General features: G+C 36.1%; 2 protein-coding genes across 2 annotated transcripts; one reads left to right on the top strand and one right to left on the bottom strand.

Moving 5' to 3' along the window:
* Positions 1 to 8,081: 8,081 nt before the first annotated feature.
* LOC141344140 (angiopoietin-related protein 4-like) lies at positions 8,082 to 13,752 on the top strand. Its single transcript, XM_073848916.1, has 7 exons — positions 8,082 to 8,659; positions 9,321 to 9,431; positions 9,539 to 9,629; positions 11,755 to 11,868; positions 11,984 to 12,079; positions 12,336 to 12,611; positions 12,698 to 13,752. The coding sequence occupies exons 1-7, from the start codon at positions 8,153 to 8,155 to the stop codon at positions 12,880 to 12,882; spliced, it is 1,380 nt and encodes a 459-aa protein (XP_073705017.1). The 5' UTR covers positions 8,082 to 8,152; the 3' UTR covers positions 12,883 to 13,752.
* Positions 13,753 to 18,315: 4,563 nt separating this feature from the next.
* Positions 18,316 to 23,715, bottom strand: LOC141343947 (calponin-2-like). Its single transcript, XM_073848647.1, has 7 exons — positions 23,507 to 23,715; positions 22,725 to 22,846; positions 22,571 to 22,637; positions 22,258 to 22,395; positions 22,054 to 22,170; positions 21,764 to 21,910; positions 18,316 to 19,876 (listed from the first exon to the last, which is right to left on the bottom strand). The coding sequence occupies exons 1-7, from the start codon at positions 23,564 to 23,566 to the stop codon at positions 19,607 to 19,609; spliced, it is 921 nt and encodes a 306-aa protein (XP_073704748.1). The 5' UTR covers positions 23,567 to 23,715; the 3' UTR covers positions 18,316 to 19,606.
* Between the last annotated feature and the right edge of the window lie 3,952 nt (positions 23,716 to 27,667).

The following is a 27,667-nucleotide window of genomic DNA, read 5'->3' as shown; positions in this document are numbered from 1 at the left end:
GATCATGGAAAAATGCACTGTCTGCACGCTCCCACTTTTCCGTTTGTTTTGCCTCTTGTCTAGGACTCCTTAGGGGATGAAAGGTTAACAATTCCCTAATGTTGCTTATTTTAAAAAGTCACAGGGGGTTGCCTATAGCAGATGTTCAGAAAGTTAAATAGGTCCCAACTAGAAATTGTTTTATAACATGTTGAACTCCAATCAAACTTCACTGACAGGAATTTTACATGACGGGCTGCAACCTGATTCTAGAGCGGACAGGCATTCAGGGGTGAATATGCAAGAAAAATAACATCGTTTACAGATACACAAAGCATTAATCTAGCAAATTGAGCAGGATTGCTAAACACTGGCTCATTGCAAAAAAAAAAATCAAATGATTTATGTGACAGTTAACACATTATGCCTGTCCCTGTAATCAGAAGCATTAAGGTTAAAACTGGTTCTATGAGCACCAACTCCTTAAAGAAAATCCTGTGTCTCAAGAAATTAAAAAGGCCTATGCTTTATTTTTAAAGAGAGAAGGAGAAGTGAAACTTCCGTGAAAAAATGCATCTTGCATATGTATGACTAAATGTCTGGGGCGAGTACATGAACATCAGCTTTGATAAACCCAACTGAACTGCCAGCATCAGATTTAATAAAAAAAAAAAAAAAAAAAAGAAATTAAATGCATTTCAGTTTTGACAAGCAGCATATGACCATCTTTCCTCAAAGTGCCAGTATATTGTTGTTCAAAATAAATTCATAAATTGTGAAAGTGATATAATATTGTATAAAATCATTAATATGGTCCTGTGCCTAAATTGTATGGATCAGTATCAATGCACACAGCTGAAAACTGTTAAGATTTATGCATCTGCAAAGTATGCACATCCTGTCCTTTCCCGGTCTCAAGAGTTTAACAGATTCAGCTATGTACCATGCATACTTTAGTCTGAATGAGAATTTCAAGTTTGTTTTTGATCTTTGCAGGATCTGAATGAATGCGCGACCAAAATAACAGCATAACTGAAAGGACACCGGGAATATCAGGTGCGGGCAAGAGTTCAGAACGTGAATAAGCGACAGCTGCTGCATCTTGTCATATCAGAGTGTCATATTAAACTAACCCGATGGTGCCAAGCTGATGTCCGCTGCTGATTAATCAGACTGAGTCTGAAGCTGTTGATTGAGACACAACATTACACAGTCGCAGCCATGATCAAGCTATTTGACATAACAGATATTTACATTTATTCCACAATACAAAATCAGATGAAATATCCAAATTATCCTCTTTAGATGTTTAGATAGTCCTCTTTTTAAAGGGGTGTGTAAACTTATGATCAGAACTGTATTTTTTTTATGTGAACTGATGATATAAAACATTTAATTGGAAGAGAAGTATTACTTTGTTAACTTTATTGTCATGAAATTGACTTCTGGATGACTATATATATATATATTAGGGGTGGGCATAGATTAATTTTTTTTAATCTAGATTAATCTAGATTAAATCTTGGAATTAATCTAGATTAATCTAGATTAAAATGGCTAATTTGAATTCTGCTGAATTCTGCTGAAGGCATTCAGAATATGTGTGCTACCCAAATAATGACTAAAAGTAAGTCTTTGAGAATGGGTTTCTCAAGCCACGTTACACCGTACTTTTATTTTGACAGGTTGCCGTGAAGTTTCTGTGTATACAGTATGATATGATGCTAGTTTTCTCAAATTAAACGGTATAGGTGACTCTCACAGCAGTTTTGGAGATTGAGTTTATCTGTTCATATGAGATGCAAATGCCAAAAATTACCGGGAGCGTCACGTGTGTTTCAGTATGCGTGTAGTAAAAGCGCGTCTCCACCATTCATACATAGAGCTAGGCAAACGGAACATACAGGATTCATATTAAAACGGTCTTTTTGCATTTCAGTTTTCACAGACACTAGTCCATATCGCGATTTGAATTAAGTGACAGACCATATTTGATTTATGAATCCAAAAAACGACGAATTTACGTGGCATTTCGCGCTATAGTAGATTCGGTTTTTATGAATGGAGGATGACGCGACCCCGTCTGTGTTTTGGCGGAGGAGAAGTAAACGCGCGACCATATTCTATAGTCTTTGGTATACATCCGCGTTAAAATATCAAGGTGAAAGTCATCATAGCTTGCGTAGTTTAGACCCAGCTCCCAACCCAAATTTGAGAATAGATTAACGGCGATATTTTTTTTATCGCCCGATAAGAGTCTCACGTTAACGCAGCACGTTAACGCCGATAACGGCCCACCACTAATATATATATATATATCACTATATATATATATATATATATATATATGATCAAAATACTGAAAAAAGTAATATTGTGAAATATTATTGCAATATGAAAAAGTTTTCAATTTTAATCTACTTTAAATATATAATATATTTGCAGTGTTTTCAAGCTGAATTTTCAGCATCAATTCAGTCTTCATTGTCACACGATCCTTCAGAAATCATTCTAATATGCTGATTTATTATCAATGTTAGAAACAGTTGTGCTGCTTAATATCTTTTTGGAACCTGTGATACTATTTCAGGATGGATTCTTTGATGAAGAAAACATTAAAAAGAACAGCATTTATTTAAGATAGAAATCATTTCTAACAATATAAGTCTTTACTATCACCTTTTATCAACTTTACACATCCTTGCTAAATAAAAGTATTAATTTATTTCAAAGAAAGAAATAAAGAAAACAATTACTGACCTCAAACTGTGAATGGCAGTTTATATTGTTACAAAAGATTACTATTTAAATGAAATACTGTTCTTTTTAACGTTTTATTCATCAAATAATCCTGAAAAAAGTATCACATGGTTTACAAAAAACTAAAAGGCAGCACAACTATAAATCAGAGAGATTTCTGAAAGATCATGTGACACTGAAGAGTGAAGTAATGATGCTGAAAAATCAGCTTTGATCACAGGAATAAATTATATTTTAAAGTATATTAAAATAGAAAACCACTATTTTAAATTGCAAAAATATTTCACAATAGTACAGTTTTTCCCTGTATGTTTAATCAAATAAACACAGGCTTGATGAGCAGAAAAGACATCTTTAAGAATGGCAGTGTATCTAACTGTGTATCTCAGTTTGTTACATCAACAAAATGACAATAGTTTGTTTTTGTGCAGGTACAGAAACCACGTCAGAGAAAATATTCACAGCGTTTTAACCCTGTACGAGTTCACACCGGCAGGAAATGTTACTTCCAGAGGTTCTCAATTGTTTGAATGAGATGGTGATGAAGGCCATGCACACACTGACCTGCGGGATGTTAACCTCTATATTTGACCACAAGGAGGCGGAAGAACATTCTCTGGATGGTCCCAAAATGCTCTCCTTTCAAGCACGTACACTGCTGAATACATGCCCAGATGTGGTTTAGTGTCCACCGAGAAACAAACTGTTCTCTAGTAGTTGAGTTCTGCTCTAAGCAAAGAAGTTTCATTTCAGTAACAGTTACATTTCAATTCATCTTTTCATTGCATTATGATCACGTATGCAACAAGCAGTAATCTATGTGTTATAAATACATAAATAAGACCACTTTAACAGGTGTAGCTACAAGTCGAACATGGTCTTCAACATCACACTTACATAAACACCAGAAGAGGCTAACCACACTATGACGGTACAAATCTTATGACTGAAATCATGCTCAGGATATTTAAAGTAACATAACCATAGCACAGTTTGGTTCCAGTATTCACCACATCCTTTTCATCAAAGAATCCTGGAAAAAAATATATATTTTACCTTTGATAATAATAAGAAATGTTTCTTGTGCAACAAATCTGCTTATTAGAATGATTTCTGAAGGATCATGTGACACTGAAGACATTGAAACCACAGGAGTAAATGACATTTTAAAACAGATTCTAAATATCTTCATAATATTTCACAATACTGTTGTTTTAACTGTATTTTTGTGCAAATAAATGCAGCCTTGGTGAGCATGAACGACGTGCTTATACGCCAGCGTTCACTGTAAATTTGAGCTGTGAATAACACACAGAAGAATTTCCTGTAATACAGTCCACTGAATATAAACAGCAAAACAGGTTGTGTTAAACCTGAGTCATAAATACAGTCTATAAATGGGCGTCCACTATTATGATGCAATCACCAAGAGATATCCTCTAACTGAAGCTGGAATGTAGATGCAAAATACTGTACTTTACAGTTCAGCATCACTTATGGGAAATCAAGATGTTTCTGATAAATATGGATGAATAAAAAGGAAAGCAAATAACTTTTAACAATAAAGATCATGTATTGTCTACTAAACCACTGGTTACCAAAATCTAAGTGTATTATAACTTCCTCAAGTTCAGCATTTTTTCTCTGTTAACATTTCGTCAGACATCTAAAGCTTATGCACCTACAGCGCCTCTTTCGCATACATCTTCTGTGATGCAGATGTTGCGCATTTAGAATGTGGGTAAAAGGTCGTCCCGCTGGGAGTGACACCATATTAGAGTCAAAAAAATGCAGCTGTTCCTTTGGTTCCGGCAGCGTGATTCGGGCGGATGACTAACTGCTGTCATCAGTGTTTCTGGGAAACTCGCAGACAGGGCAGATACTGAATATCCCTATCATTCAAATGCTAATGATTCTCTTCAGGGCTACTCAGCATCTGAAAAGACTTCGGCTGTAGGAGAGATGCACATACGCACTGTGCCTCGCAGATGATGCTTACATTCTGTCATTTAAGATATCATTCTCTGTCATTTTTGTTAAGCAGCTCTGCACGTACTAACCGAACATGCAGACAAAATAAGTGTCAAAACAATGACGTTATTTGTGATTTAATTAAAGTGATCCACCAAAAGGCGTGCATGCTATTATGGGACCAGCTGAAACAACCGAATAAGTGTTTGTTTCATTGTTTGCTGGACGTCACTGGCATTAAAAAGCAAACACACCCTGAGAGTTGGTTTACAAGGAATGGGACTAAAATGCTTTGTTGATCCAACATTAATCATGAAACGCCCTTTAGGCTTGAAATTCAAGTGAAGAGTTTTTCTAGCAGCATCATATTATAGATTACACAGGCATTTAATCATTTGGATGACATTTTTTGTTCAAAAGTTTGGGGACGTTTTTGAAAAAAGCCTCTTACGCTCACTAAGTGTGCATTTATTTAAACAGAAATACAGTAAAATAGTAATATTGTGAAATGTTATTACAATTTAAAATAACTGATTTCTGTTCCAGCATATTTTAAATTGTGTTTCTGTAATGTTAAAGTTCAGCAACCATTACTCTAGTCTTCAGTGTCACATGATCCTTCAGAAATCATATGCTGATTTATGGAACATTTGTTACTATTACTAATGTTATAAACAGCTGTGTCGCTTAATATTTTTGTGGAAACCATAATACATTTTTTTCAGGATTCTTTGATCATTAGACAGTTCAAGAGAACACCATAGATTTTGTTGTCATGTTTGATCAATTTAAAGGATTAGTTCAGTTCCAGAATAAAAAATTCCTGATAATTTACTCACCCCTAAGTCATCCAAGATGTTCATGTCTTTCTTTCTGCAGTCGAAAAGAAATTAATGTTTTTGAGGAAAGCATTTCAGAATTCTTCCAAACTGCGGTTTTAATGCAGCTTCAAAGCACTCTACATGATTCCAAGCCAAAGAATAACAATCAGTGATTTTCTAAAACAATTAAAATCTATATACTTTTTAACCACAAATGCTTGTCTTGCACTAGCTCAACTTCATGTATTACGTAGTCACGCAGGTAATGCGTGTTGTAGGCGGAAGTACCAACCCAGTGTTTAGAAAGAGAATGTGCAAAGAAAGTCAAACACCTTTACAAAAAAAAGGTAAAACAACAATATTGGCCGATTTTTAAATCTGTAAAATTTACAGTAAAAAAGGCAGCAGCTGTGGTTGCTGGAATTTTACATATTAGAATAATATGATAGCAACATTTTAGGTTTTATGCTTTTAACTTAAATTTACAGTTAAATACCGTAATTTCATTAACTGATGTAATGTTAATATACCAACCTGCTGAAGTACTGAAATCTGTTGTGTACCTTTGTAATACACTGATAACCACCAAATGCAGGTGGTGATAAACCTGATGAACCAAAGCCCATCACAAGCAGCTTTTAAATAATAACATATATAGAAGGTGCACAGGTGAAAATACACACATGAAACTGAAATAATGCAATTAACATTCATTTACCATTAGGTGTCACATATAACCCTAATGTACAAACTGATAAGAAAAAACGAAGAAGAAACAGTTATTTCAACAAAAAAAACATCAAATTTGAAATGTAACGCAGGGAATTGTCAATTTACGGTTATTCACTGTAAATTATTTGTTCTTTTTCACTTGCGGTATACTACTGTACAATTACATGTAATGTCCAATACAGTTTTTCACCATATATAGTAGGGGAGTTTACCATTAACCATTCAACAGGCTTTTACTGTAGCATTTTTACAGTCTTTTACCGTTAAATTCACGGTCACTTTATACAGTGTTGGAGGAGAAAGGTTTTTCACCCTACCCTACATTTTTGAACCGAAGTACTCAGATGAAGAACTAACTGATTGTGACTTTTCTTTTGTGACTGTAGTTGAGCATTTGTGGTTAAATAGTATATAAATTGTATTTTTTTTTTTTTTAGAAAATGACTAATCGTTTTGCTAGATAAGACCCTTATTCCTTGGCTGGGATCGTGTAGAGCCCTCTGAAGCTGCATTGAAACTGCTATTTGGACCTTCAACTCACTGATGCCCATTGAAGTCCACTATATGGAGAAGAATCCTGGAATATTTTCCTCAAAAACCTTAATTTCTTTTGACTGAAAAAAGAAAGACATGAACATTTTGGATGACATGGGGGTGAGTAAATAACCAGGAAATGTTTATTCTGGAAGTAAACAAATCCTTTAATGCATCCTTGCTGAATAAAATTATTATTTCCCTTCAAAAACAATTTACTGACCCCAAACCATTTAAAGGTTACTGTACATAGTCATTCATTCAAGTCAGCTCCATTAGACATATAATTTGAGACGTGACTAATGTCACAAATAATCAAGTCCTGGCTTCTGCTCTATTTCCAAATACCACTTTAAATCCTGTTTTGACCATGTCTGCAAAGTACACTGTAAAAACAAGCAAATCTCTCTCCGAAAACCCGAAAAGCTCTCGAAAGCTGAAAGGTAAACTCTGTAACATTTGTACTTTGATATCACCCATGGAATAAACATCTAGTCCTTTGTATCACGAGACAAAACAGGAGTATTGCTTTTCTATGGGAGAAGCAAACTCTCAGGCATCACCTGAAGAGGTAGCCGAGTGTCTTCAGAAACCTCCAGTGAATACTGGCTTTCTGTGAGTGTGAACTTTCCCCTAATTCTCACACTGCTCTGGGCTCACAGTGGAACAGACCACCTCAGACCACAGCGCTCAGCTGTGGCACGTTCACCTCGTCTCTCCACACAAAGCCTCTGCTGCAATAATGACTTCGTAATGGGAAAACCCTGGTGCCCATTCACACCAATTCAACTATATTCCCTTTCTAAGCTACATAATTTCTAAACGTAGAATGTATATTTGTTAAATGTCCACTATTTGGACATTTGGACAGAAATCATTCACACTTGATTTGTAAGATTCAATATGTCTGTCACACCTCAATAGTCTCAGCAGGACTGTTTGTGTGAATTAATGTAATAAAAATGTTTATATAAATATAATTAATCAATAAATCCACATACAAACAAGGTTGAACACGCAGGTTGTAGACCTACACTCAATTTTCATTAAATCTTTAATAAAAAAATAATAATAATTAAAAATCAACAGGCTTTCTGGTTGCAACCGGGTCCATTCTTACATCATGGTCCACATCTGAAGCAAATACGGTTAAGGGGGAGGAGGTTGAAACCTGAGCTAACACACTCCCTCCAGATGGCCAACCAATCAGCAAACACTAGACGGCTCAGAAAGGGTATAAAAACAAGTTAGCCTTTCAACAGCATGAGCCTGTGCTCTCGAGAATACTGCGACAGCTAACTGGTCTCTACCACAAGTTAGACTAACCAGACAACCACAGACACAAAACAAGCAAGATGAAGGTACCACTGGCAAATCTGCTATGCATCACAGTCCTGGCGAGCTCTGGGACAAGCTTCCCACTGGAAAAGAGAGGAGCTGCTACAGGAAAAGAGAAGAGAGTTCAATATGCAGCATGGGATGATGTGAATGTGCTTGCACATGGGTTGCTGCAGCTAGGTCAGGGTCTTAAGGAGCATGTGGACAAGACCAAAGGACAGGTGAGAGACATCACCATCAAGATGAAGGTCTTCAATGTCACCATATCCGAGCTTGGGAAGCTGACACAACGGCTTCAAGAAGACAGTGAGGCGTTGAAAGTAAAAGCCCAGAGTTTGGAAGAACGTGAGAACCTGGTTCTAAACGTCTCCATGGATCTGCGGGAGAAGACGGAGGAGCTGCTTAAAGATAGGAAGAAGGACCATGAGAGGATGAATAAGCTGGAAGAAAAAGTAGACGGCTTGATGCAAGGAGAAGGTCTGGAAGCTGCCAACGGCAACTACAGCGATGCCCGAACCATTCAGGTAGGAGAACAACCTGCATTTCTAAAAGAAAGTGAAACATATAGGCTAACAATATAACTGAATTACATGCATTGTAATGTTTTGTTGGGGATACTTTAGAATTATATTCTAAATAGTAAAATGAACTAATCAAGAATCATTTGGATATGTTACGTGGCTTAAAACACACGCGCACACACATTTCAAATAGATCACTGAACGGCACACGAGCCAGGCATGTGGGCGTGAACGCCGCTTCATGGCTTGAACCCAGAGCCGTGTAGTACGTGCAAGGTATCAGCTATCCAGACAAAGAAAAATGACAGCCTACTGACCTCCTGGAAAGTTTGAAGTGTGTTTACCTTCTCCCCTTGATGCATGTCTCAGGAAAAAAAAAAAAAAAAAAAAAAAAAAAGACAAACGCTTAACAGAACCTCAAGTATTTCATACGCATGCAGACGTTTTTTTTTTTTTTACTTGGCGAGTTCATGCTTCTGTTGCATAACGATGTACAGAAGGAAAGCTGTGCCGATTGAAAAGATTATACAAGACCGGTTAAACTGGAAAATATGAACTTAAATTGTCAACAACATTATGATTATCGCTGCGGTCTGCTGAGGTTTGGAAAAGGTCATGTTTTGAGTTTGTACAAAGACTGACCGCAAACTATTTCTGATTTCAGTGGATGCTGGAGGCGCAAAATAAACGCATCGATGACCTGGTCGAGCGCATCAAGCAACAGCAAGAAAAACTGGATAAACAAAATGTTCGCATTCGGACTCTGCAAAACCAGGTAAGAATACAACAATATAAAATGTATTATCTCTATTAAGTAGTGTGGAATCAATATTAAGTCTATGGCTGCAAACTTACCCGTAATATTCATGTGCTGTGCACTAGATTCATATGAAAAGCGAGCGGGCTTCTCTCAAACGAAAGGAGGATGATGTTCATCTGAACGCGAGTTCTGAACAGCGAGATTCACCTGTTGGTAAGTCAGTTTATCACGCTACGCCCATGTAATTAAAGCTAAAATGTATCCAATATGTCTTTTTTAAACATAAAACATATAATATGTGACCCTGAAGGCCAAAACCAGTCTTAAGTAGCACGGGTAACCGTATATTTGCTGCAGCAGCCAAAAAATACATTGTATGGGTCAAAATGATAGGATATTAAGATAAGATCATGTTCCATTAAGATATTTATAAAATTTTCTTACCGTAAATATATCAAAACTTAATTTTTGATTAGTAATATGCATTGCTAAGTACTTAATTTGTCCAACTTTAAAGGCGATTTTCTCAGTATTTAGATTTTTTTTTGCACCCTCAGATTTTCAAATAGTTGTATCTCGGCCAAATATTTATTCAGCTTTCATATGATGAATAAATTGTTAAAAAATTGACCCTTATGATTTGTGGTCTAGGATCACATATGTTTTATAAAATATGTTAAAGTCAAATTGTTCCATTCACTTATGCACGAATGGACCATCTGTGCCTTGTTACACACAATTCTCTCTGATAATTCAAACACACACACATACACTAATTGCACCTATACTTACAAAAATTAAAAACATGTTTCGACTTGCCACTTGTTTTGCTCCTTTAGTGATGTTATGTGCAACATAATGTTTTTGGAACATGTCCAGTTAGGGAAAAGATCTTGAAAACATATTGGAAATGTCTTGTGGAAATAACTATGAGATTTTTAATAGCATTTTGTGTGTGTGTGTGAGGTTCGGAAATATTACATTTACGAGAAACCCCATTTTAGAGCAATGGCAGTCTCTAAGTAGGTGAAAGGTGAACCTAGCAGAAACACATGGGCCTGAACAGTCATCCGAATGAACACAATAAAGCCTCTCATGGCGAGTTCTGACATCAGTGGGATCCAAAGAATGCTTTAAAAGAAACAGTTTCCCTGGACGCCTTCCAATTGTGTGAGAGTTCACCAGTCTCGGACTGCGTTAACTCAGGGTCACAAGCATGCAGAGATTTGTTTCAAATCTGGCCAAGAGCAAAGGGAGGGCTTATTTTTTCAGATATAGTATATCCTGTACCTTTGATTAGATTTCCTGGCTCTAATCCAGTGAAAACCATGTAAAGAGTGCATATTTTTGGACCATGAACTTTATACAGATTTTCCCTGTCGTGTGGAGAACACTCCAAAAAACACGTCATTTCACTCAGAAAACGTGTAACCTTTACCCTAGATCTGTCAGAGCCAGACTATCCCCCTCAGACCCCCCTGCCTCTACTCATACACACAGAGCACTCCTTTCATTGTGGTCAATGAGAAGTGTGCCAGACTAAAGAAGACCACTTCACTTAATACCATGCTTTGAGCCTTTGAAATCTGCTGTTATTTGTTATATATAGATAGATAGATAGATGTGTGATCATTTTTATTTATTGTCAGTTAATGTAGGGCATCCAATATTCAACAGAACAGACAGTGCCAGACTTTTTTTTGCCATCTGACTCACATCTCACATAGTCCCTGAGGGCCTGTGCATTTGCTCCTCAAATAGCAGCAGCAACCTCGGCATTCCCTGATCACTCGCTGTCCATGCATTGTGATGTCAGCAGAGGGGTGCTGTGCACGTGAAGGAGGCATGGAGGGCTGGACTAAAGGGGGGCAGGGAGGAAGGAATGCTTATAGCTCTACTGAGGGAAGTCTCTGCTTGGGAACTGGGGGAAAGGTCATGTTTACACCCTCAATTGTTTCAGCCAGGTCAGGATTCACATGTGAAACTGCCTTTGTTGGGCAGATGTTTGCCACACAGATGTATGTCAGTGTGTGTATAGCATTACACTGAATGCTCTTTTGGACCAGTGTGACATTTGTTTAATTACAACACGTCAGATGATTCGGACTATTGCCCTGGAATTCAAAACAAACTCCATGTTGGCCTTCGGGTTCTTGGGTGACACGTTCAAGGTTCTGTGTTTGAGATAAGGTTCAGTTCACCATTAAACAATTGAGATAAACACTCCAGACGTGTGAGTGATTTCCATTTAGTGCCAGTTTTCAAATCCTAGTTTGGATTCATGGTTAAAGGTCATTTGCAGACATGTGAACGTTTGTGGTGTTTTTGTGTCTTTCAGCTATGGCTTCTGACTGTCATGAGTTGTTCCTGAGGGGTGAGACCACAAGCGGGCTGTACACCATCCAACCAACTGACTCTGAGCCTTTTGAGGTCTTCTGCGAAATGACACCTGGTAAGTGGCGCAAACCACTTTTTTAAAAGAGCATCCTAGGCTTCTTTGTTGTCCTCATCCCCCAAAATGTCCCTCAGAACCATTTGTAATTCTTGTTTTGTGCTTTTATCCACAGAAGGAGGTTGGACGGTCATCCAGAGACGCCAAGATGGATCTGTAGATTTTGACCAACTTTGGCAGGCCTACCAGACTGGCTTTGGCAGCCTAAATGGTAAGAATCCAATGTGAACTGACTCCACTTCTGCCAGTACACTTTGATTAAGATGAAGTGATTTACTTGCTAATAAGTGATGTAGAGTGGCAGATTAAGGATAGAGGATCAGATGAGTCCTGGCTGGAGAGGAAACATAGTCAAATCCTGTATCCCTAAAGCCCTTAAGTGATTTAAAGTGCAGAGTGATTAAATCTCTTGGCCTATTCTGAGACTAGAGTACACGTCTCTTAAATATGCTCAAATTTGCTTTCAGGTGAGTTCTGGCTTGGCCTGGAGAAGATCCATTCGGTATCCAAAGGCGGTAGCTATATCCTCAAAGTGCAGTTCTCTGACTGGCGGGATGAAGTTGAGAGCATCAACTACCCTTTCCGTCTGAATGGCGAGGAGAGCAACTATTCCTTGCGCATTCTGGGCAGCCCTGCTGGGAACCTGGAGAGCTCTCTGTCTACTGAAACGTCTGTGCCCTTCTCCACCCGCGACAAAGACAATGACCAAAAGATTGACCTCAACTGTGCCAAACAGCTATCAGGTAACATCACAATGCAATAAGCCATGAGGTTTTTCTGTGTGGGTGGTTTTTCAGTCAACTAATCGGTTTCCTTTTTGGTTTTCCAGGTGGTTGGTGGTTTAGCAATTGCGGTCGCTCGAATTTGAACGGCAGGTATTTCGTTACTCCCGCACCAAAGCAAAGGCACCAGAGAAAACAAGGAGTGTTCTGGAAGACCTGGCGTGGCCGTTACTACCCACTGAAAACCACCACCATGATGATCGCACCCGCCGAGATCGAAAACAAGTCATAGAAGACCTCCGCTGAGATCTTAACCAATGATATGGGTGGAGAAACCACCATTCGTTACCTGCCAAAATAACGTACTGGTGCTGAAAAGGTCTAAAGCTCTACTAGGAGTGTCTTCTAATTTTTTGTTAGAACAGACAAAGTCTGAATCACGAATGTGGTGGACACTCAAATCCCAGTCTGCACAAAAATAGGCTCTTTTATTTAGAACTAAATGTGCCTGGAGCTTTGCAAGCAGCAGCGTGTTTTTATATGGTGCAGGCCTCTGTAAGGATCTGCTACATGTTTAGACAAATCTGGCAGGGTGACGTCAAAAGACCTGATGGTTAAGCACCATCGCAAGCACTTTCCAAAGCTAAAAAGCTTGGGGAAGAAATGAACCTTGCCACTAAAATACGGACCAAATAAGCTATGAGCCAGCCAGTACTTTTGAGAATGCTTGTTGTAAGGCACTGTTTATCTTAAGGCATTATCCACAGACAAAGACATGCACTGAACATTGAAACAAATGAAAGTTCATTGCCTGTCAATTCATTTCAAGTATCTTAAGTCGAAGTTCTTTTCTGGTACGCACACGCTGTCTTTCAAAAGCTTAAATGATCTGAGACTACTTGTGTATTTTCCTTTTTTGAAATCAAACGAGGAGTTCCTGTGGAGATTCATTTTCTCAGTCACATTGACTGCCTTTATATGTCTATAGCTGTCACTTCTCTGTAAATAACATAAGTATACTTTTTTCTTCGTAGCATTGCAGCTGTATTCTTGCCAACTTTAAAAGGTCATGCTCTGATTTGCGCATTATTTAAATGTTGTACAAAAATCATTATGTATTTCTTTATCTTTTTGCTTATAATTTATGTTTTCCAAAAAGTAAAACCTTTTGTTATTGTTTTTATAAAAAAATATTTGGTCTTGAAGAGACCAATAAAGACTGATTTTATTTTAAAAAAACTGTCCATGTCATTGAAGTTCTTGCATTAAACACAAACGATAGATCAGTATGAAGTGCTCCTATCAGACCTGAGGGTTAAGTACATCTACATGCTCATGAGACGGCAGGTGATGCTGGAATGTCCTGATGCTGCTCAAGCTTGCACGGTGCCCTAGAGACAAGAAACATAATATAACAAAATATAATCAGGCAGATGGGTGCAAAAATAAATCATGCATACAGTTGAGAACTGCTGCTACTTCACTTATTAACAGTCAAAAGTTTTTTAGTCTAAATTAAAGTAAGAATGACTATGCCCTTGAATGTTCCTACAGGAGTGGTGCCATATGGTCTTAACCACACGTGAACCTTACTTAGTGGAAATCAGCTTATTCCTCTTGACTTTAAGTAACTAAAGTTGCACTGGCTTCCGAGTGTCACACTCAATGTTTCACACCTGGGAGAAATACTTAACGTGCCAAATCGTCACTAATGTGCTTTCAGTTACTTACTTCCAGATGAGTTTAGTGTATTTAACAGTCAAACGCTTTAACGGTTTAAGAGAAGAACAAGTGTCTTATCACCTTTGAAAGAAAGTTATCTTTTCAGCTGTGATAGAAACAAATTGAAATGTGTTCAGGGTCTACATGCACAAATATTGATGCTTTTGACCTTCACAGGCTTAAAGGCAACAAGATTATGCACTTTATAATGACAAAGGCATATAAAGTAGAACTGATATTATGAAACAAGGTCACCACATATATTTCCTTTATGTACAGTACATGGAGTTATTAAGAACATTACATTCAACTGAAAACTAGGCCGTTGCACAAACATAAAGACATGTTTCATAATGTAACAGCCATAGCGTTTAGCCATTATGCTTCTTAAAAGTTTCATTCAACAGTAATCCGGTCTATTAATACCCTTAATGTATTGTTACTGTGTTAAGAACCGCTGGAGCAGAACATTACCAGGAAAACTAACAAATATGATTCAGTTATATGACATCTTTGATTATCATTAATCCACTACCCACTCTTTCCTGTTTTTTTAACTTTTATTTTACTAAAAGCCATTGTACAAAAGAAGCATTTTAGACGAAAAATATCCACCTTTTTCTTCCTTGGTGTGGCCATTTGTAAATGTTATGGGTTTGGCTTTCGGTCTCATCCGCATCCAGCTATTGTTATCTGTACGAAACAGATCATTTTGCTGCATGATATTGCAAATTGGTGGGTTACCATATAATTTTACTGTATTATCTTAATAATAAGCACAGTGGTTTGTAGTGCAAACAGTTTTATGTTTACTGCATGTTGTTATTCTTCTCGTTATTTTCCTATAGTGGCTAATGAACCGCAAGTCTCACCCATAGGCTTACTTCTGCATTAAATAAAGTAGTTCACTTTCAGAACAAAAATGTACAGATAATGTACTCACCCCCTTGTCATCCAAGATGTTCATGTCTTTCTTCTTCAGTCATAAGGAAATTATGTTTTTTGAGTAAAACATTTCAGGATTTCTCTCCATATGATGGACTTCTATGGTGCCCCCGAGTTTGAACTTCTAAAATGCAGCTTCAAAGGGCTCTACATGATCACAGCCGAGGAAAGAAGGGTCTTATATAGCAAAACGATGGGTTATTTGCCAAAAAAAAAACATTTGAGATTAAAAAGTTTATAAGTTGTAAATGTTTTTAGAAAATAACCGATCGTTTCGCTAGATAAGACCCTTCTTCCTCGGCTGTGATCATGTAGAGCCCTTTGAAGCTGCATTTTAACTGCATTTTGGAAGTTCAAACTCGGGGGCACCATAGAAGTCCATTATATGGAGAGAAATCCTGAAATGTCTTCCTCAAAAAACACCATTTCTTTACTACTGAAGAAAGAAAGACATGAACATCTTGAATGACAAGGGGGTGAGTACATTATCTGTAAATTTTTGTTCTACTCCTTTAAGAAATAAGATCGGCCATTTTGGCGGCACTGAAAGTAAACAATGCCACTGAACCGAACAAAACTTGCATATTTTGCTGATTATTGGTGCTGAAAGTGGTCAATTATTGTCATGTTTTGGGTTGTACTAATCGGTAAAACCGGGAATAACATTTAGAGTACTATAGACTGCCAAAAGTTATAACAAATCAAGAAGAAGAGTGCAAAAAAACTGTCTGAGGAACAAAAGTCGTTTGTGGTTGGCCAAACTGAGCCAGGATTTCCATGGCAAGAATTTTGAAACCATTTGTGTTTGTTCTTATCATTTCCGGTCAGGTAGGTTAAATATTAGGCTAATATCATAATTAATACTGCTTGTACGTATCTTTACCACCTATTAGCTTTAGTTTGTCAAAATATTGCACCCTTTCCCACTACTCTATATAATTTTACATCTTGGTTTAGACAGCATAAATTAGCATAAGGTAGTCAGTAGTAGATTAACCACAATAAATGCTGTTATTTACATTCTAATATATGGACAGTTTCACATAATAAAAAAGTAGATTTGAAAAGTTTTACAACTGGTTTTGACATAGGACTTCCTTTTTGTGTGGAATACAAAACATATATTAGGAAATGGCTGAGGGTTTCATCATACAGTGGACGTCAATAGTAACCAAAACTGTTTGGTAATAAACATTCTTCAGAATACTTGTTTCTCTTCGACAGAAGTATAAGAAGGTCTACAGATTACACGTGTAGTTTAATGTTAGCATAATGCTGTCTGTATGGCAGGTTGAGCTGCAGTCTACCTGCTTCAACAGGAGCCGTGAAGATAAATCAATCTGGAGCTTGAGGAGGTGAGCGCCGTGTCAACACGGAATGTAGCCGTTTATTAACATGAAGACATTCACTTTGACAAGCTCACAGCGGACCTATTTGAAAAGAGGCACAAGTAAGGCACTTTAAACGGCACAAAGTGAAGTTGTAAAAACAAATTGCAACCTCAGGCAGCAAAAACTGGAGCGAACTGGAGAAGCTGGAGAGATGTTGTTAACCAGCGCCACCTTGTGTAAACGACGAAAAACAACTTCATAATATTAACTGAGAGTAGTTTACAGTTTATTTATTAAAACGGTAATATTTAGCTTTATAATATTTAGCGTTTTTAACCATTTTACAAGCCCTTTTAGCCTGTAAGGTTACTAAGTGAGTTTAAGTTAGGCTATCTGCAACTTGTTACTTCTGTCTGTTTTACACACCTTTCACAATTGTTATTTGCTAAACTTAAAATAAAATGAAATTAAGTTAATTATTAAGTAATTATTTAAATATGTGACTACAAAACCAGCAATAGCCAAAAACACTGCGTCAAAATTATACATTTTTCTTTTATGTCAAAAATCATTAGGATTGAGTAAAGATCGTGTTCCATGATAGTTTGTAAGTTTTCTACCGTAAATATATTAAATCTTATTTTTTGACCAGGAATATGCAATGCTAAGAACTTCATTATGACAACTTTAATGGCGATTTTCTCAATTTTTAGATTTCTTGCACCCTCAGATTCCAGATTTTCCAATATCTCGGCCAAATATTGTCCTATCCTAACAAACCATACATCAATGGAAAACGTAGGCTATTTATTCAGCGTTCAGATACTGCAATACCTTCTCATAAGAGCGGGCGCGGCCATTTGTAAATTTCAATTCAATTTTTTTTTAATTCATATTGCTTTATTGGCATGACATACTTGGATACATATTGCCAAAGCATTGTATATAGCAGAATAATCAAAAACAAAAATACATATAATATACATCCATAATAAAAAAGAAAAGAAAACAGAATACATCCATATATATATTTATAAACATTAATGGTTCTACTAATGCAGATGTGTTCACTTTAATGTGTATTGTTTTCCGGTCTCACCCACTTCCAGCTGTTTTTAGCTGTTTGATTTTACCGTATGTTTAATGTATTATCTTAATTATAACATAATGGAATTTAAACAGTCTGGAAAGCGCACAGTCTTACCATTTACTGCATTTCGTTTTTCTTCTCGTTATTCCCTATGGTGGCTTATGAACCCATTACCAGAAAACAGCTCACTTCAGCATTGAAAAATAAGGTGGATATGTTATATCAAATAAAGTAATTATCAGGTTCTTTATAATAAATGACTATTTGGGCTACTTATCCCATGCTGTCATTCTCACTCATTACCAGATGATGGCGGTGTTACGTATTTTTTCACATACACCTTTGGACAGTTTTTAGGAAAGTCCTGTGTTTCTCAAAGATTATGCCATTTAAGAGATTAGTTGACCCTTCTCTAGTATCTTAGTATGTACTTGTATATAACCGCTCAACTGACTCAACACTGCTTGAACCTTGATTGACTGACTGGAATATTGATTATAGACCCAGCAATTCCATTGGGAAACAAGGTATTTTCCTCTTGCACAAGACTGAAAAATAACACGCTTGCTTTGTTTTTATACTTAAAGTTTTAGGAGTGCAACAGACTGAAAATGAAATCAATCATGACAAAAGTAACTGTTGTTCGTCATCTTTTATTATGAACCCAGTCTTTACTACATCAATCTAACCATCATATTCCATAAGAAAAGTAAAAAACACAAGTGTAAAGCATACACAGACATATCCATTTATTTATGCAATTTATCTGAGCAGACCTAAAATTTCCAATGTCTAGTACAAAGGGTCATTTGGAATGAGAACAAATACTGTGGAAAAAAAGCAGTGACTCCAGTTCCTAATTTGGAATGTTCACTCACAATGTTATACTTCAATTTCCTTTCACAATACTACAATCCAAAGAAAACAAGACAAGTTCCAGTTGTTCTGGCTCTCCGAACAGTAAAATATTTGATGAGAATATGAAACACTAATGCAAAAATGAACTCTTTAACACATTTCAGATTGCACGTGAGAAAGTGTATTATAAAACATACACCACATTCATCTCCTCTAATCAAGTGAGGAAGTATACTATTTAGAACGTCAAAAAAGCAGAAATGATGCAAAAATGCTGCTGAAATTATAGATAAACCCTTCCTTTTTGTGCATGTCAAGAATGTGCTCTCACTCTCGAGCCTAAAAACACAATAACAAAATATTACCGGGGAAAAAAAGCTCTTAAATTAACACAATGGACCACGTAACTGCAGTAAAATAAGGTTCACCTTATTTAAACCCTCTTTAACTTTAACTGTAACAGCAAAGATTCACCTTCACATGCTCAACTGACAAGAAAAAGTGACTTTACACCCCTGAGCATGTTCTATATTCAAATATATAATGAATCAGGCTCACGTAACACTCTTTCTTTTACATACTTAATATCAAATGTCTTCACAACAGCTTGATTAAAACTAAAATACTAATCATTATTTGGGATTATGTGAATAACTTTAGCATAACCCCCGTCATAATTGCATTTAACGTCAAAGTAGAGATCAGCATTTTCAGTGAATAAAAAATAAAATAAAAACTAGACAGAAAAACTAAGCAAATACTAAATATTATTATAGTGGTTGTGCAATTAAATGACTGTCACATGAACCATTTAAAATACAAGAAGTATCAATACACTTAACATTAACTGATATGTTTTGTAGGGCTCTAGCTTCAAATGAACAAAACATAATGTGTATAAAATGAAGTTAAAACATAAGTGATATGTTTCATATTGGTCACTTTCGTCACTATCTGACAGATGGCACGCTTACGGTGGTGTACTGGAATGTTTCGGGTCTTTTGTTTGCAAGGAAGTATCAGCTTCCCCTTAGCTTCTTATTCAGACTTCTAGTCTGCGATTGGTTGATTCAGTAATCTTGACCGTCATCCTGATAACCCTGGTATCCCTCGTCTTGGTAATCCACGTAGCCACCGTCAGCTTCTCCACTTGCGCCGGGTGCACCTTTGGGGCAGTATTTGGCATCATAGATCTGACGGCCGAGCCCGAAATTCTGCCCGCTCTGGTTGGCGCCTTGAGTGTAGCCCATTTGTAGAGACATTGTGGAGTTGTCACACTTATCAGTGCCTAATTTCTGGTCGTAGATGGCACGGCGGGTCCCTGGAGCTGTCATACCAGCCTATAATCAGATTTAACAGAGAGTTATTTAATAGTATTCATATACTATTATAGTGTTTATTGATATTTTCAAATCATTAACCTGAACTGTGAGATACAAATTTGCGATTCTGGGGAAAAAAAAGTAGGAATTGCAAGATATAAACTCACAATTCTGACTTTTTCACTCAGAATTGAGTTTATATCTTGCAATTCTGACTTTATAAAACGCAACTGTGAATAATTATGTCAGAATTGTGAGATATTCATTTGCAATTTTGAGAAATTAAGTCTTGAAGAACTGTGACTTTTCTCAGAATTGCAAGTTTATATCTGACAATTGACTTTTTTCTTTGAATTTGACTTTATAACACGCAATTGCAAGAAATTAAGTCAGAATTGAAAAAAATATTTTTTCCTTCTCAATAATGGACTTTATAACTTGCAATTATGACACATTTTTATCTCACAATTCTGACTTTTAACTCACAATTGTAAGTTTATATCATGCAATTCTGCAATTTTGAGAAATGAAGTCAGAATTGCAAGATAAAAACTCAAAATTGGACTTTATAACTTGCAATTGTGAGTTTATACCTCAAAATTTGAGAATTGTGAGAGAAAAGTCAGAATTGTTCAGTTTAATCTCGCAATTCTGACTTTATAACTTGCAACTGCGAGTTTATATCATGTAATTCTGAGAAATAAAGTCAGAATTGAAAGATATGAACTCACAATTGTGAGTTTATATCATGCAATTATGCAATTTTGAGAAATGAAGTTAGAGTTGTGAGATATAAACTTGTAATTCCGAGAAATGAAGTCAGGATTGCAAAATATAAACTCAAAATTGGGCTTTAAAACTTGCAATTGTGAGTTTATACCTCAAAATTCGAGAATTGTGAGAGAAAAGTCAGAATTGTTCAGTTTAATCTCGCAATTCTGACTTTATAACTTGCAACTGCGAGTTTATATCATGTAATTCTGAGAAATAAAGTTGCAATTTTGAGAAATAATGTCAGAATTGAAAGATATGAACTCACAATTGTGACTTATTATATTTTGACTTGTGACTTAAGATATTGCGAGAAAAGTGAGAATTGTGCATTTTTATCTCACAATTCTGACTTATAACTCACAATTGTAAGTTTATATCATGCAATTCTGCAATTTTGAGAAATGAAGTCAGAATTGCAAGATAAAACTCAAAATTGGGCTTTAAAACTTCCAATTGTAAGTTTATCTCACAATTTGACAAAGTCAGAATTGCAAGTTATAAAGTCAGAATTGCGAGACAAATGTGCAATTCTGACTTTATAACTTGCAACTGAAGTTTATATCACACAATTCTGAGAAATAAAGTTGCAATTCTGAGAAATAAAGTGAGAATTGCGAGATACAAACTCACAATTGTGACTTTCTCAGAATTGCAAGTTTATACCTCGCTATTCTGACTTTATAACATGCAATTGAGAGCAATTAAGTAAGAATTGTGAAATAGTATTGTGAAATATTTTTTTCCCTCTCAAAATTAGATTTTATAACTTGCAATTATGATTTATATCTCACAATTGTGAGAAAAAAGTCAGAATTGCAAGATATAAACTCACAATTGTGAGAAATAAGTCACAGTTGCGAGTTTATATCTTTCAATTCTGACTTTATTTCTCAGAATTGCACATTTTTATCTCGCAATTCTGACTTAACTTGCGATTGCGAATTTATATCACGCAATTCTGAGAAAAAAGTCAGAATTGCGAGTTTATATTAGGAATTCTGAAAAAAGTAAAGACCGTGAAATGAAAAGTTTCAATAACCCTTTTTAAATTTTTGTTCAGTGGCATAAATGGGCTTTCATTGATCAGAATGAGTCAGTAATAAGGCAATATCACGAGACACAGGTACTTACTTGGCTAGCACCTTTGTTGGTGCCCATCTGCAGACTGATTGTTGAATGGTCCATTGGTGGCAGAATGTGTGATTTGGGATCATACAAGTGTCTTCTGGTGCCATAGGCATTCATTCCAGCTTGACTTGCACATTTATTTGTTCCCATCTATTAAAGAACATGCAAATACATGTCATGGTACTTTCCAGACTGAGCCAAATAAGTTCTGTATTGCAAATCGTGAATAATTGTGACTCATTTTCAGATTGTTTAAAATAACAGAAACTCAGTCACACAAAGTTTACTAATACCTGTAATCCAATGACACATTGGCCAGCTTTCATTTTCTCCTCATCAAACGCCCTCTCCTGTCTCTCAGCATACTTCACTCCAATGTCTACACTTGAATGGATGCCCTTGGTTTTAGCCTGTAAACACAGAGAGAATCTATAATTACAGACTGAAATATCAAAGTTAGGCTGCTCTCCTGCGAAATTATATCATTAGAGACTTACCATGCCAGCAAGAGCCAGGAGGGTGGTCTGAACCTGTGTCATATTTCCATTCTCAAACAAATCATTGGCTTCGAAAATATCGTGAGGTTTGAGTCCGTAGGTGGTGATCGCTTTAATAAAGTTGGTCAGGTTCTCCAGCTACAACAGAATAAAACAGACAAAACATAACCTTCAACCAACAAGAGACAATCTTATCAGCAGTTTAAGTGAACACAACAGACAACTACATTCTCAGAAAAAGAGAACAGTGACTTTAGATTTACTAAAACATTTAAGAATAAACATTTCAGAGAAGTGAAAAAGGTCAGGTCACCTGATGCCAGTTTTGCGACGACTGGTTGATCTTTTTCACAGACCCTGGCTGAAGTTTGTTTACAAGCCTTTAAGGAAACATCAAGACCTCAAGGTTACGCAAAGGTATGTATGTTGTGAAATTACCTTTGAAGAGCACTGAAACACAAACTTACTCGCAGAGTATGACACCATTCTTTAACCCTTTCTGAAAGTCATCTCCAATGGAGCGCCCAGTAATGTTTTCAATCCAAATCCGTAACTCTTCCTCCCTCTGGGGATCATATTTCTGTGCAATCTAGTGGGGAAAAAATATGACATTGATTGATAATCAGACTACAATACAGCTCTATGCTCATTGTTTAAATTAAAACACAATCTCTACATTTTCATTTCTTCTGTATGTAAAGAAAAGGCATGTAGGTGAGTGAGATAATATGTATGCCTTGGCTTAATATATAGTCAAACATAACACAAAAGGCTTATCTACCACCAAAGATCTGTGTCTAGTTAACTTCAGGACTGCTAACTGATACTAGTGTGCTGAAATCACATCAACACCTAATCAGAAAGAGGAATGTGAACCAGCAGCAGCTTTATTGTGAGCACAAGCTGTGTGTTTTTCAGGCCAGATTACAATGACATGTTTGAGGACCAGAGGCAACGCCCCAAGAGTTTCTTAGAACTTTCTTTGCTGTTTCCGCGACGTCTTTTGCGCTTTACTTAACTTTAACTTGACAGCTAGTTGCCAGCAAATAATATAATGCAATATGCATTACATGAAGCACGATTGATATTTAACGTTGTATCGTAACACGTGTGTTAACACTCCAGGAAGTTTAGGAAACATTTGTTCATACACTTTCGGTTCATCAGCAATTCTATTACATATGAGCTACAATATGACAATGTTTTAGCTAATGTTTTAAACTAGTTAAAAGTTAATTATTCCACGTACCTTGCTTTTCACTTCCGCTGAAAACCCGTATGCTGGACCTCTGTTGAATTGCGAAGACATTGTGTCAGCGAGCAAGAGCAGCCAAAGCTTTAAAACAGACTGTCGGGAACTGAAAGAGAAAGAGTTAGGTAAAGTTTGATAGTTTTGTCTGCTTTACTATTTTAGCGTACGTAGATCCAGCACTTCCCTTCGGATACTTGGCCACCAATGAGAACGGGCGTTTTATCCAGACTCCACCTCTTTCTTTCCTTCTTGGCCCTGATTGATATCAAAAACTCCTTATATGGCACTAAAGTACCAAATTCCTTTACAATGGGAGTATCCCTGTGTCCATCCTGGTATTCCAGACTCGCGGTAGCTGAGGAATGAGTCACCTCTGGGAATAAGGCAGGCTACTGAATGATGTCACTCGCATTCATAAAATATTTCTGTGAAATGCTGAGGAAGCAATGCAAGATAGGATATCATGCTAGTAATGGAAAAGTCATACGTGTAATTGTTTACATATTTTTTGAACAGTTACTGAGGGACACTCCAGTGGCGAATATTAAATGTAATAAATTTCTCTTAAAGTTAAAAAAAAATTAATTAGATAAGCATTTTCTAAAACAGTTGACGACAGCTTATTAAAGAAACAGTTCGTTCCAAATAAGACATTTCCATCGTTTACTATCCCTCATGTTGTTATTAGACTCTGGAAAGGAATAATTCACCCATAAATTAATATTTGCCGAAAATTCGCAAAACTCATCCCTGGGCAGTGTTGGGGGTAAAGTATTAGTAACATGAGTTACGTAATCGGATTACTTTTTTTAAGTAACTAGAAAAGTAACGCACTACTTTTTAATTTACAATAAATAATCTGAGTTACTTTTTCAGTAAGTAACGCTAGTTACTTTGTTTTCCCATGTATTGGTGGACTCCTGTCCCAATGTTGAGAGAAATCAGTTTACAAAAGTGTTGTGTGCACTGTGTAAACTTGATGTTACTGTAGATCTAGACAGTTTTGGAGAAAGTTACTTTTAAAATGCATTACAATATTGTGTTACACCCTAAAAAGTAACTGAATACGTTACTTAGGTACTTCTTATGGAAAGTAATGTGATATGTTACTTTTGCGTTACTTTCATGGTACTTTTTAAATCTGGCCAGGGCTTGCTTGTTTGTTTTTAATATAAAAAGTTTTATTTTTAGCAAATGTAAAAGCCCTTTCACACCGAAAGTATAATGAATACACCTCATGAAGGAAAAGTACATTCACATCATGTCATATTCTGAGTTCAGTTCGCATTTCACTGTTTTAATTCATTTTGATGAATACTGAATCTGTTTTCTTGCGAGTGAAATGAATTAATGCATGTTCACATTTAGTCTAGAACTACAGTAACATCAAGTTTACACAGCGCACTGCAAGTAACTTTTCTTAACACTGTCCCCAGGCCATTCAAATTTAGCATTACATCACTTGTTCACCAGTGGATAAGACTCTGCAGTGAATGGGTGCCGTGATCTGTGCATATTTCTCTCCTTATTCAGATGAGATAACTTTTTCACTGCAGAAAGTAATATTTTGATTGAAGGACATAAGTCAAAAATGTATCTTTTTGCTTCACAATGTTAACTGATGCACTGGAGTCGTGAAAATTATTAAATGGCCCGAGAGTGAGTACATTTATTTTTGGGTGAACTATTCTTTTAAATGGTGACTCAAGGCCTGTTCACACAAAGATAGATAACTATAACAAGATTATATTGACGTGCATTCCGAGGTTTGATAACATTTATGTTTGTTATAAGCAAGCTGCAGTTAATCTCATCTGCCATTTTAAATGCTCAACTTCTTAAAAAGTCCATTCTGATTGTTCTAAAATGGATTTCCATTTCATCCACATTATTGTTAAAGTTGTTATGCAAAATTCCTCATTCTCAAATAATTAGAATGACAATTATAGTCTTTGGTAAAAAATTTGGTGTGTAAGGGGACATTCAAACAATGCATTTTTACAATGTAAAGTCAAGCGTGAGACGCTGCAAAATGCAGAAACTTGTTCTGTGTGAATGGCTGCTAAATAAGGTCCAGTGTTGTTTTGAACCACATTGACTTAAGCTAAACAGACAAATTGCAAACAATGATGAAGTTTTTTTTTTTTGTGGGCAAAGCTTATCTAGTGGCAGAAAATGTGTTTTAAAGTAGCAGTCTATGGAAGCCATGGAATAAAAGAATAATAAAAGAATAAAAGATACATTTAAGTTTAGATTTCAAAATCCTGACTCCATTCTCACTATTATGATTAAAAAAAAAATCAACTTGAAATTCTTTTTTTCCCTTCAGCTCAGAATCATAAGTTTATATCCCAAACTTATGGCAATTGTTGAGTTAAACTGGGTTATAAAGTCCAAACTAGGAGATATAAACTTGCATCTGCAAGAATTGTGAGATAAAATAGGTGCATTTTATGTAAAATGTTATAGGTTTAAATATAGGTTTTTCATAACTGTAATACAATATGTCTCCTATGAACTGCATATGTGAATATTATGTAGACATATTGTTTAAATCAAATTTATGCTTTAAAAGTAGAGTAATCATAGCAGGTTTCATCCATATCTATTTAAAATGTCTGCGTTTGCTTCAAACAGCGTCTTTGACGACAGTATTCTATAAAAATGATTTGCATTCCGATTCTGACATCCAAAAGACACAATTTTTTTTCTTTCTTTTACCCATTTCTCTCCACTTTTTACCAGTGTTTTTCTGTCACCACAATGCATGCACAGCTTTAAGAGACATAACTGTGAGGTCTTCTCCAATTGGTCCATAAAGCTAGCATAAAATAAGCCGAAACATTCTTCAAAAAATTCTGTTGGATGTAGCAGAAGAAAAGTAAATTGTACAGGTTTGAAACAACATCAGGGTGAATAAATGAAAGAATTTCCCCTATCCCTTAAAGACTAAGTCAAGTACGTGTATACAGCAACCACTGTTGGTTAGCTTCAGTTAAAGGGAGTTTCCATGACACATCAAGCAAGCAAATAGACCACAGAAATTACACTCAAATAGCACATTACATAGGTAACAACACATTTTGTTGTCTACTATTGATTCATTTAGCACTACAAATTTTCCTGAAAAGGAAAAGAAACATTAAATCATCTTTTTCTCTTATGAGCATGTCAATCAAGTATGTTTGGGACAAATAACCTTGATGGAAGAAAGGGTACCATGATGCAAAGAGTTTATCATTTTATTTTTTTCGAACAAATGAGTGATGTTAAACACTGAACAAATATACTGATCAAAAATGATCAAAGAAGTCTCTCCTCTAGTTTTAAATTGCAAATTATATTTGCAATACCCTAACCAAGTGTTGAGCTCTTAGATGACCTTTGCTTCAAAAACAATGCATATCCCTGGAATATCTGACATGGTTTTGAAGAAAACATATGCTGTACTTTTGAAACCAAGTGAAGCTAGCAGAAGCCTTTCCAAACTTTTTACATCAAAGGCACATTGGTAAGGACGAAGGTAGCAGAGCACACAGTGTTTGCAAGTCGGCAGCAAATTGGTTTCACCCCCTTCACAAGACGTTTGTCTTCAAAACAATGGCAAGGCATTTAAAAAAAATATTGAATGGAGAAAAAAAAAAAAACAGAAAAACAATCAATAATATGTCAAACTGAAAACACTGAATGAATAATAGGACCACAACCTATAAATCTAGGTCTATAGATACCAGCGGAACAGCAACACAAACGATTGGGTCTTTCATTCCAAATGCTCCGTTTTCTCCCAAATTCATTACATTCACACTAAAAAAAAAAAATGAAGACTTAAGAAAGGTTTTACATGGATTGCAAGAACTATGTACAGACAAGCAGGATAACGCGCATATTTATTGACACATTTATAGCACAATGCGTCCATTTGAGAGAAAAAAAAAAAAAAAAAGACCAAGAGGTGTTTCCTTCTGTACCACCTAAACAAAAGTCTAAATGCCATACATTCACTAAGGCTCTTCAAATAAGAAAGTCATTGTTGAATGGTTTCAGTAAGGCAAACGATATCTAAAGGAATGGTAACAAGTATATTTCCAGCATATTAACATTTTCCTGCTTTCCTGTCCTCGCAGTATGAAGATGAAAAGTAGCACCCTCTATGGC

The sequence above is a fragment of the Garra rufa genome, chromosome 10 (genome assembly GCF_049309525.1).
Source record: "Garra rufa chromosome 10, GarRuf1.0, whole genome shotgun sequence".
NCBI lineage: Eukaryota > Metazoa > Chordata > Actinopteri > Cypriniformes > Cyprinidae > Garra > Garra rufa.
Note: the sequence above shows the minus strand (reverse complement) of the source record. Positions and strands in the feature narration are given on the sequence as shown.